General features: G+C 36.1%; 2 protein-coding genes across 2 annotated transcripts; one reads left to right on the plus strand and one right to left on the minus strand.

The window, feature by feature from the left end:
- Window positions 1-974: 974 nt before the first annotated feature.
- Window positions 975-3,776, minus strand: LOC145230701 (neuroguidin-like). The gene is made up of 5 exons (XM_080096205.1): window positions 3,494-3,776; window positions 2,968-3,091; window positions 2,774-2,906; window positions 2,039-2,262; window positions 975-1,612 (listed from the first exon to the last, which is right to left on the minus strand). The coding sequence occupies exons 1-5, from the start codon at window positions 3,696-3,698 to the stop codon at window positions 1,399-1,401; spliced, it is 900 nt and encodes a 299-aa protein (XP_079952331.1). The 5' UTR covers window positions 3,699-3,776; the 3' UTR covers window positions 975-1,398.
- An 875-nt stretch (window positions 3,777-4,651) lies between these two features.
- Window positions 4,652-11,309, plus strand: LOC145230678 (MMS19 nucleotide excision repair protein homolog). The gene is made up of 6 exons (XM_080096180.1): window positions 4,652-7,075; window positions 7,810-8,037; window positions 8,486-8,683; window positions 8,993-9,103; window positions 9,566-9,661; window positions 10,417-11,309. Exons 1-6 carry the CDS (start codon window positions 4,739-4,741, stop codon window positions 10,579-10,581), a joined length of 3,135 nt encoding a protein of 1,044 aa, XP_079952306.1. The 5' UTR covers window positions 4,652-4,738; the 3' UTR covers window positions 10,582-11,309.
- Window positions 11,310-11,984: the final 675 nt, after the last annotated feature.

Here is an 11,984-nt window from a genome sequence, read left to right on the forward strand (position 1 = left end):
CAAATCCGCCAATGTTTAAAATTTCGACCACTAGAGGTATTTTGAGCAACAACCGTTAATGTTTCTGACGTCATAGGGCTGTTAACAACCACCTAACTGCCATGGCGCAAAAACGACCACCAAGCAACCCACCAACGAGCAACATACAACTGGTTGCCCTTGTAACACTATTGCTCAAAAGAAATCTTTCGTTTGTAGTGACCAGTAACATACAAATATGTTTTACACTTTAGGGGCTTGTGGGGTAAATGTTAGGACTACAGGGTTGAACGCAACAATCGACACCTATAAATGGCATACTATACAAGAAATCTAAATTTCAGCCAATTCTGACACTGTTTAAAAACTCACCCATTTTGGGGGGCTAGCGGGGTAAATACTGGGGTTATCAACAAAACAAAGTGGGATGCACATCTACATAACTATATCTACCATCTGTGTAAATTTCAGCTGAATCCATCAAACATTTGATGGTAAAACGAGTCGGACAAACTTCGGGGTAAAAACACCCATTTTAGGGGGCGAGCAGGGTAAATACTGGGGTTATCAACAAAAACAAAGTGGGATGCACATCTACGTAACTACATCTACCATTTGTGTAAATTTCAGCCAAATCTATCAAACATTTGATGGAAAAACGAGTCGGACAAACTTCGGGGGGAAAATACCCATTTTAGGGGGCTAGCGGGGTAAATACTGGGGTTATCAACAAAAACAAAGTGGGATGCACATCTACATAACTACATCTACCATCTGTGTAAATTTCATCCAAATCCATCAAACATTTGAAGGAAAAACGAGTCGGACAAACTTTGGGGAGAAAAAAACAATGAAATAAAAAAAAACAATTTGAGTAAAATCAATGTGTCCCCTTCAGGAAAGGGGACCCATAATTACCATGATTAGATCGCTGGCTGCACTATAAGTTGATTTACTTCGTTGCATGCCAAAGATGCCTATATTGAGTTAACAACTAAGTAAAATTCACATTTATTTCCAGCGGCATTATTGCTAGGTAACAGAAAAATACCACTCAGCACATTAATCTGCTTAAAAATATATAATAATTGGGACTTGTTTGCCAGTATCTTAGAATTTTCCAGCGTCACAACCTTTAATCAACGGGCAGCATTTGACCCATAGGCTTCAGGTTGCATACCCTCGTTTATGACATACTTTTTCAGTTTGCGAATCACACAATAGAAGAAAAGCAAAACACCATAATGGTTCCACTCTGGTATTGAACATCCATCCTTTACAAACCATTTGCTACTAAGAATGGGTTGGTGTTAACCATTACTGTATGCCAACTACAACATCATAGCAAAACACTTGTAGTTTTAGTCCATCCCTATTCACAACAAGATACTTTGCTCTGTTTTGGACCATTTTTTATTTTTACTTAAACTTCCTTTTCTTGTGCTTCAGTCTTTTATTTAGACGTCCCTTTCCTTTTGACTTTTTCTTTTGCATTGTTTCATGAACATCTTCCAGTGCACCAATGTTGCCAAACTTTGAAATGGTATCCAGCTCGGACCGCTGCAGGTTTCTTCTTTCTTGGGATCTCTGCTTCTTGGAAACCATCACCCTTGTCATGTATTCTTCCTCAAATCTATCAAATATTTTTTGATTAAAACTGAATTCTTAATGGGAAAATTGTTATCTTAATGTTCTTCTAGGGTTCAAAACTTGTTAAATGTTGCTGGTTGCTCAACAATTGCTAAAAAATAAAACTAATTTTTATAAGTCTTTTGCACCCAAAATTTTTTTTTTTATCTTTCAGTAACTTTATCATGATAAACCAAACCCTTATTGCACTGACAAGCAAAACAATTTGTTTTGTTAAACATTTTAGCAAGTAACTTAAACCCTTTTTGAATTACCGAAAAAAAGTTACATCCTGCAAAATTGAATAGAATCGAAGCATCTTAAAACCACTTATTGTTGGATATCATCAGTCAAATAATTGAATGGATGATTTGTTTAATTAGTTTTATGGCCATCAGTTAACAAATCATTTAAAAATCTTTTCACCCACCTGTTTCTATCTTCTTGATCTCTTAATACTTTGCTCTTTAAATTTGAATGATGAGAAACTTCCATCGGAGAGTCAGTTGATTCGTGCACAAGCTCCGAAATAAGAGATGAGTTTAATGCTCTCTGTTTTGACCTCTCAATGGCCTTTTCATTCTTTGCACCAGTCTCTTCTTTGTCGTACATCACTGATGCTATGTGTGGTGGAATATATTTTGCTGGTTTGTTCTAAAACACAATAGGATGTCAGGATTTAATACTTGAGCACTTGTAAACAAAACAAGATGTATATGACATCTTTGCTTGTGACCGAAAAATTTAGTTTAAAATACAGAACTCAATGTTAACTGGAAAATTACCCACTTTTAAAGCTTTAAGCCAGGGGTGTCCAAAGAGCAGCCCTCGGCTGCATTTTACAAGGCCCTGTTGTTTCACATTTTAGTGTGTATGGCCCACATTAATTTGAATTAAGGTTGTTGCAACTTCACACAAAAGCCTTCTATGGAACTTTATTTCCCGGTAAAAAGAAAGTATACATGGTGCTGACGCAACGAAATCCACAATTTTTTCCTTAAATGCTGTATACATTCAATTACAATTGTCCGGTTAAAAACTTTGCAAAAAAATGTTGGCTCTGGGGCACCTTCACCTGATAAAAACGGGACCCTATGAAAAAAGACTGGACACCCTTGCTTTAGGCATTTGACTTAAAAAGATGTATAGAATCTAAACTACCAACCTCTTCTTGTGATTCATTATCTTCTGCACCGCTGTCAGAATCAAAGTTTTCCAAATCTGGCTTAAATTGAAGCGGGTCATCTTTATGCAGACCAGCACCCGATGAGCCTTGAAGTATTTTGTCAATCTGGTATCTTCATAATAAGTTTAAAATGAAAATAGATATTTGTAAGTTTTAAACTCTTTACAACATACTTCAGTTTTTGTTCAAGAGGTCGAACTTTTTCGAGTGTTGTTCGACATTCAACTATTCTATCGATCGCTGGGTTGTCAACAAGTGATTCCCCATTGATTTTGCTGTTAATGCAAGATGTAATGTCTGAAAAAAAAAACAATATTAAGGACATTTTGATGTTTACTTAAATACAATGTTGACTTTGATGTATTGTTTTCACATGCACCTGCACCTTGAAACAACAAACGTAAGAATCAATTACGCAGAGTGGTGGGATTTACATTTTTTGGTCAGCCCACAATGCTAAACAGTTCGCTTATCTCACAAAATTTCATGAGATGGTTCTATAGAACTGATGCGAACCGGCTGAATCCCACTACTTACGCAGGAATCAGTCTCTTATACCCAGCTGGCTAAAATATGCTAAAAGAACAGAAAAGTTAAAAAGGGTACAAAATAACACTTCATTATCAATATTAAACACACCCATCTAACATCTTCAGTTAAACAATTTTATCATATTTCCGTACATAAAGAACACCTTACCTGTCACGTAACTTAAAAGGTAGTTGTACTTCACATCCAAAAGCGAAACCCCGTTGCTGGTTGGTAAATCTCCCGACTTAACTTGCGTCAACAAATTTTCAGCGATGGTGTTTAACGAATCGGCATGCTCCTTTAGGTTGGCCAATATTCCGTACGACTTTGGCAAGTCTTCGGCAACAACGTCCTCAATACTAGCTTCTGGCATTTAGATCTGTTTAACAATTGCGTCTTAAAAAAATGGTCATGAAACTTGAAGACACAAGTCATACAACAAACAACACATGGAAATTTAGGGAAATCCCCGACCTACAATGAACAAAAATCCTTTACAGTAGCAGTTTTTTTAAAAAAAAACAGTTTGGTGGTAGAATTTATAATAACGAACGTAAAAATTGTGTGTACAGATCATTCATATTTGTTTAATAATCTTGTGTTTGTTTATAGGTTAATTAAACCATTTTGTACTCGAATAATAAAAAAACTAATATTGTCTATTATGACCAGTAACCTAGTTTATTCACAGTCTTCCTAAAACATTTAGCAGGATCAATCGAAAACTGTTATTGAACTCGCTCGATAAAAGACAAAAAACGCAATTTCAAACCAAATACGGGAGAAAACTTGGCGCCCTCAGTTGACAAACATTCAGTGAAAATTCAGAAAAACCGAAGGCAGCCATGCGTGCGCGGATTGCGAGCAAGTTCCATCGCGAACGTAGTCATGGTCCCTGCAAAGTTTGTGCAAACATGAAACGTGACATGATTTACAGTCACGTACACAGGGAACAAGAGGTATTTTTGCTGTAGAATTGTTTGATAGGGATTGGTGTTGTTCGAAAAGGGTATTTATATTTTGAAGGTTTTTAAAGTAGTTTAGCAATTTTCTAAATGGAAACTTTAGACGTTAAATTTTTTTTTTTTTGACGTTTTTTTTGCGACTTGTTTGTAGAGTTTGCAAGATCAAGAGGGATAATTGCAGACAAATATTGAACTTGGCGAACTTTTCTTGCTTGCCTGAGACGTAACTGATCAAAAACAAAATCTGCGATTTTAGCTATTTATGCATATTCAATAGACCGGATTAATTTTTTCTTGAATCCTTTGTGCAGCACAAAATGACGTAATGCTTTTGTGTCATTGAGTCTGACCTCCAAAGTTTGATATTTTTTTTTGTGCTGATACTTTTTACAGATTTTGTGCAGTAACATGTATTGAATTCCATGTGGAATTCTTTAAAAAATAAAAAATGGACATATTTGTGGAAAAGTATTTTTCTGATTCTGGATTGGAACGGGAACAGTTGGTATCAGAAGCAGCACTTAATATTCAAACTGGAGGCAACAAAATTCTGGCTCTTGTTGAAGCACTCGGTGTCCACCTAACAAGTACAGATGTTGCTGTTCGAATCAAAGCCTGTGAACTACTATCAGCTGTTCTTAAAAAGTTGCCCAGTGCAGTTTTATCAGCAAGTGAGCTTAATGTTATTGTGAATTTCCTTTGTTGCCGTTTGCAGGACCACTATACACTGCAACCAGCTGTTGTTGATGGCCTATGCTGGGCTAGCTCTTCTACTCAACTATCAAACTTATCTACAGAGGGTATGCTTAAGGCATTGTTTAAAGAAGTACATGTGCAGTCGTGTTTGCAAGGCGAGAGATACAAAGTCTATTTACTTCTGACTAACATTTTTGACCAACACAAAATAGTCTGTTCGACAATGGGCCGAGATTTCTTGTACAATTTTATCCAAGCGATTGACGGCGAACAAGATCCAAGAAACTTGCTTGTTATTTTCCAGTTGGCCACGGACATCATAAAAAGTGGGTTTAACTTGGCCAATTTGGCTGAAGACCTTTTCGAAGTCACCTCTTGCTATTTTCCTATTGACTTTAACCCTTCAGCTTCAAACAAAAAGGCCACAATAACAAACAAGGATTTGGTTCTTGGTTTAAGGGCTGTACTTTCTTCGACAAGAGTTTTTGCTAAATTTTGCATTCCCCTGATGTTGGAAAAACTTGACTCAGATGTTCAAGGAGCAAAGATTGATTCACTGCAAACCTTGACTGCCTGTTTGCCAGAATATGCTAAAGCAGACATGGAACCGTTTGTGTCTACCATATGGAAAGCCATAAAGCGGGAAGTAGTGCACTCCGTCTCAGAGGAGGCTGAAAAATGTGGACTTCAACTTTTAACGCAGCTTGTAAAAAGTGTATCTGAGTGGCCAATTGATGAACATGATGGAAGAGTGGATCTTTACCTTTTTTTATCTGAGATCATAGATGACTGCTTGTCTCATATCAAAGAGCCAATACAGGACAAATTAAAGTGGATGTCAGTTCAAATGATTTTAGCCTGTGCGCGAGCATCGAGCGATGCATGCAGTGAAGTTGTCAAATCAGTTGTGCCTTTGATTTTGCAGCAAGCCTTTGAAAGTGGAAAAGAACCCAGTGGTGTAACTCCTGTGAGAATGGACAATGCTTTTGACATGCTTGTACAGATTTTAATTATTTGCAAGCCATTTATTTTTTATGAACATCCTTTACTGCCTTTTAAAGCCGAGCTCTTGGAGCTGATTAAGTCCATGCTTGTTCATAAAAAATCCAAAAATTTGCAGTGTTCTGCTGTAACAGCAAGTGCTGCACTTTTCGCACAGAAAATTCTCTCAAATGATGAAGTTGAAAGCATGGCAATGTTACTTCTTGATATATTGCTGGATGAACATCACGATGTTAGTCTGCGGAATGATGTAAAAGCCACAGTTGGTTACCTTGCTACCATGCAGTCACATATTGTGCGCCGTTGCATGCTTCCTAAAGTTGTGGAAGAACTGAAAAGTATTGATGTCAGTTGCAAGCAGTCACAGAGGTTAAAAGTTTTGCTTGAGTGTGCTACAGCTCTATCAGGCCATTTCGAAATCTTCCAAGATGTTATCAAACCTTTAATGACAAAAGTAAGTGAATGCTCGTTAGATGAAGACCACTGTATATTTTTGAAAGAGATCATGTTGGGATTAAAGGCGATAACTGACTGTTACTTGTCTGACCATATGTATACGGAATACATGGCTCTTAATGTTTGCCTCCCATTACTAAAACTTTGTGTGCAAGGGGCTTTAAGTCCAAGCGCTCCTGGACAATGCTGCGCCAGTTGCGAAGACAGCTCTAGTGGCTACTCACAAGACTGTATAACATTGCCTCTTATGCAGTCAGCGGGCACAATTATGCGCAACGTTTGCCAAAAGCTAAGGCCAGGAAACACTGCGAATTTTGTTTCAAGTTTGATTTCCGATCTTTACGTTAACAATGACCTTTTGGCATTTGACATCAAAACAAAACCCACTTTTCCTTTCCTGCCACTTGATGCATCGCTGTACCCATTGCAAACAAGAACTGTGTGCTTCTTGACTGCCAGCCTTTGTGCCTTTGATCGAGCTGTAACTATACCAAACGTCGACCAGTTGCAACTCAAGTTAATGTCGTTAGCAATGCATTCGCCTGACTTGCCAACTTACGTCGCTGCTGCCAAAACTTTTGCTGGGTTCATCAACAAACAGGACCAGATTTCTACGGAGCTGCTTGAGAAGGTATTGGAGTGTTAGTTTGTTTTGTAACAGTGCCTTTTTGGTTAGCTGTGTCTTGTTAAACCAACTTTTGTATCATATTTATTGTACTATCACCTGATAAACAGCGTTATGAGGTCACAAATGCTAAAACAAACAATGGCAATTGACCATGACTGAAGGTAACTCTGTTTTAATGAAACGAAATACTTTCAAATTGAAAAAAATGTGGGCATAAAAAAAATTTAAATGATTTGTTGCATTTGCTTTTCCAATAAAATTGGTAAAAATTTGGTCCCAACCGGACTGAATAATTGAGGAAGCATTGTATCAAATTTCATGTTTTTGGACTTTTATATGATGGTATTATCAGTATGAACATTTTACTTTCAGGTTTTCTTACATTAATGTCATAAAATGATAGTGAATATAATACCCCCATCTTCTACTTTGTTTTATCTTTAACTGTTGGTGAACAAAAACTGTGCTTTGATGGATGTTGCATAACAACTCCACTTTTAACCTGTGTACTTCTATTCTATTTTGTTGTTATGTTAAGCAAAGGTTCTAACCTTGGTTTAATAAAATCTGCTTGGTTCAATTAAAATTAGATTAATGAATCCATTTGTAAGATGTAAATTTATATGTTCACCAAATGCACAGAAAATAACTCACCATTTCAATGTGTAACTACTAACTGCTCTAACTACTGACTCAAAGCTATAATACTTTTCTTAAGTATTTTTTTTACACCCCAGACACTGGACAATGTATCAAAAGCTTTTGACAAGAAACAAAAAGCAGGAGCACCCAGCAACAAAATACAGAGTATGACTTTGTTAATTTGGACAACGAAGGCATTGGCTCAACGGAATCATGTCAGAACCATGGATTTTGTGGATTTGATCATGACACAGTTTGGTGATGCAGAGATTGGAGAAATGGCCTCAGCCGGTTTTAGTATTCTTATGAGAGAATCAGAAGAGGTACACTGTAATGTAAACTTTTATTGTTCAACAAACTAAACAAACAAAGCTTAAATCATTGAGTGTAGGGGTCGACAAATTGTTTAAAAAGCCGTGCTTAAGTATTTTTGAAATAATTTAAACTGTACAATGCTCGCTTTGGGTTTTTTTACGATGCATTGATCCTAATCTTCCTGTTTTCTGAATATATACTGTTTCAATCAATTCACACAAACCACTATTACACTCAGAAATGTAGGCATGCAAGGCACTTTCTATGCTGACATAACAACTTCACCCAATATAAATTTTACATTTTTATGATAAAAAAAATTGCCCACAAGCGAATGATGTGATGTTTGACTGAAGTGCTTAACGCTGAAATTGCCAAAAGTTGACAACACTGTCTAAGTTGATAAGTCATATTCCAAAGTAACACAACCTTTTTTTAGTTTTGTGTATTTTACAGGTTTTAAACAGTGCTTCTCATGCCATATCAAAGATGATGTACAAACAAAGATTCTTCCTTCTGGTTTTACCAAAGATTGTTAACGCCTTTGAAACCATGAAATTAGACAACAACGCACCTCAAGAAGAGGAAAATCAAAATAAAAAAGCAAACTACCTAACTGCCTTGGCAGAAATGCTTGTTCTCATTCCCAAACAGGTAGGATTGTTACTTTTTCTGTTGGTTGACTGTAAAGTCAAAAATATGCATTAGTATAGTCAAACTAAAACAGTTTTACCAGGCTGTAATCCAGCTTGTGACTTTATGACTAGTTGTGTGGTTATAACCCACTTTATCTTGCTAAGAAGTTTTTTAGAAGTTTGGTTTACGATATGAATTTGCAACTTCATTAAAAACTGTCTGTTTTAGACATATATAACCCATTTTGCAAAAACATATGTTTTTACACAACTTAAATTGTTAGGCAATTTATATTACACAATCTAAAAATTTTCGACATTTTTTTAGGTTTTGCTGGCACAATTCTCAAGCTTAATGCCTTTACTACTGCAGTCACTTCATTCAAAAGTTCCCTCCCTTCTTTTATCTGCTTTATCTGCCCTTTTGAACCTCATTCAGGTAAAAAGGAATTCCTTTGACAACTATAAATTATATTTCTGCCTCGTAAGGTTACTTTTCCTGAAACCTGAAACCTCTTCTGTTTACTCATTTGTTGCACTTAACAAGTGTTTCTTACACTTTTTTGGGCTAAAAGATGAGTGTATTTTCCAGTGTTTTTCTAAACAGCACTGGATAGATTGTCACTTTAAAAGATATATAACTATACACACTAAGCAAATTGAATAAGCAAATTTTGTGTTTAATGTTATTTTTAAACAATATATATTTTTCATTTATTAAATACAAGTTCTAAGTGATAGAACGTCTTCTTAACACCACTTTTCTTGACCACTATGAGTCCAAGACAAACCATGCTTTAAGTATCACTGTAACCTTGGTATTTCTCTATTTGTCCACACCTTTGGTACATTACAGTATGTTTAACTGAAACTGTCACATGAAACTGATTTACTATTTCAGGATGCACCAGATTTAATGAATTCCTATGCAGACACACTTCTGGATAATTTTCTATCGTTGCTGGAGTTCAAAGGCAATATGTCAGTCAGACTAAAGGTAATATATGGTTTTTATGACACAATGTGTGCCAAAAAATGTTTTGTGATTCCACACATGTTTGTTTTGTTTTTATTATTGGTGTGCAGTCGAGGCCTGAATGCATAATGCCTAATAATAATCAGTCATCCATCGAACTGTCTGTTCTATCGCGAGTGGTTTGACCTGTTTCAATTTCAGTGTGTTTGCATTTTTTCATGTGCCATGAGAAAAGTTAATTCAAGGTTTAGAGTGTTCAAATTTATTTTATGTTTTACCTACATCTTCTTATCAGTGGTTGTTAAGCATTTGTTGGCATCCCTTTAAAATCACTAAATAGTTTTTGCACTCTTTACCACATTTTTTTGGAAAGTAGCTTTAATCCCCTATCGCAAGGGTATGCAACCTGCAGCCCTTTATTAAAGGTTGTGCGGCCCGCAGAGAGGCTTGGATTTCAAATGTACTGACAAACGAGTCCCACTATTATTTCTTGTTAAGCAGAATAATGTGCCGGATGCTATTTTTCTGTGACCAGGCAATTGTGGTTAGAATCAAATGCGAATTTTACTTGTAGCATATTTGGTAATCAACAAAGTAAATCAACTTGTGTTTAACAGCACAGGTGTAGCCCGCGATTGAATTTTGGCTACTGTATTTGGACCAACATTGACAAAGGTTGCACACCCTTGCCCTACCGTAAACCATCTTGAAACCCCATTAAACTGTTTTTGCACACAATCGTATAGATTAATTCAAAATCTATGGTTTTTATTCAGGCTGTCACATGCATTGGAGCTCTGACGCTTCTTCCATCACCAACCCTTATTCCAATGAAAAACAGAGTAATTAAAAGCCTTTGTCACACGCTTGACGATCGCAAACGCTCAGTTCGAACAGCAGCATCTAAAGCTAGATCAGAATGGTGCATTGTGGGTACTTAGCTATGGTTAAGAGTTTGATTTTGGGATTTTGCTGTCATGTGGCTTCATTTGTGGTGATTGTTTTAATTATTTTAGCTTGTTACTTGGTGTGTGTGTGGAATATGTTCTACGTATTGCATCAGTTTAGTACAAGGGTGCACAGTTTAAATAGGACTGCAGGAGAAAACTTTTCTCACATTCTAATTATAATATGTGCCACACAATAATCAAGTTATTGCTTTGAATATTATGTAAAAATCTTATTTTGTGTCTCCTTTTTTTATCCAAATAATTATCACCGCCACAGTAAATGTATGAAACTACAAAGCTGTTTCTAACCCCTAGGGGCATCTTTGGACCGCAAGCCTAGTGTATTGCACCCCTGGTATAGTATTAAAGACCATATTTTAAGTTCTGCCATTCATTAAGTTTCTGTATTGTGAAAAATGTGAAAAATTCTCAAATTTAACTTTTAACATAGCTATTTAAAATTGTGATTCTGCTGAATAGTCATCTAAGTGTTGAACTACATTGCCAAAACTTGATTTACCTGTTAATATAACATTTCTCATTGATCATCAAAAAAGAAATTTGTCTTTTTTTGGCAGTGTCAAATTAAGTTAATTATGAACATCGTTAAGTTAACTGAGGTATTTATTTACAATTGTGTTGTGCATAGTACACATAAAAATTGTCCATTTTACATTTGTATGTATGCATTCAATTGCAATAAACTAAACAATAAAGTAGTGTCTTTTTTCATTTTTAATGAGCACATGTTTTGTTTTCGGTTAAGGGATTTGACAAAGATATGTGACAAGTTCAAACGAATATGCTAGCAAAAAGTGATTATGTGGTGCACAATAAACCATTTGTGACGACTGTAATGACGTGTGTGACGCCACTCCATAGATTGTTACGTCATGATGAATTTAGATAGGGTATCGGGTGGAATGTTTGGTTCACAAATTTAGAAGCAGAAGTTTCCTTAATTTGTGATTTTAGAGCGAGAAAATTTAGTTCAGTTTTTAAAGAACGGCCATTCTTTTTAGTTTGGAAAAGGCGCCGAAATATACCAGCTGGTTCTGTTACAAAAAGTCCATTGACAGTATCCAATACCGCTAACCGGTTCGCTGATTTCATATTATTTGGTGAGACGGTTCTATAGAATCGGTGAGAACCGTCTGAATCCCATCACTGCATCGATGCCATTTTCCTCACACCAAGTTACGCATGATAAGTTTTCCCACATCTGGACAAATCAGCGCTCGAGAATTACGCGGCACCAGACAAAATCAATGACAAAATAAGAGTTTATACTTAGTTTTCTGTACAGGGATTTGCAAAACCGCACAACTATAACAGTATGTTAACATTTATTTTGTAAAGCCTTTCAATGAAAAAAGGATGAAAAAACAGCACAT

The sequence above is a fragment of the Phallusia mammillata genome, chromosome 1 (genome assembly GCF_965637545.1).
Source record: "Phallusia mammillata chromosome 1, kaPhaMamm4.hap1.1, whole genome shotgun sequence".
Lineage (NCBI taxonomy): Eukaryota > Metazoa > Chordata > Ascidiacea > Phlebobranchia > Ascidiidae > Phallusia > Phallusia mammillata.

Bases quoted from the DNA above. Each gene is read 5' to 3' on its own strand.
- LOC145230701 (XM_080096205.1), bottom strand. From the start codon at position 3,698: ATGCCAGAAGCTAGTATTGAGGACGTTGTTGCCGAAGACTTGCCAAAG. The intron at 3,092-3,493 runs GTAAGGTGTTCT...TTTTTTTTTCAG, and splicing joins CCTTTTAAGTTACGTGACAG to ACATTACATCTTGCATTAAC. The intron at 2,907-2,967 runs GTATGTTGTAAA...CTTATTATGAAG, and splicing joins CCTCTTGAACAAAAACTGAA to ATACCAGATTGACAAAATAC.
- LOC145230678 (XM_080096180.1), top strand. From the start codon at position 4,739: ATGGACATATTTGTGGAAAAGTATTTTTCTGATTCTGGATTGGAACGG. The intron at 8,684-8,992 runs GTAGGATTGTTA...ACATTTTTTTAG, and splicing joins TTGTTCTCATTCCCAAACAG to GTTTTGCTGGCACAATTCTC. The intron at 9,104-9,565 runs GTAAAAAGGAAT...TTACTATTTCAG, and splicing joins CCCTTTTGAACCTCATTCAG to GATGCACCAGATTTAATGAA.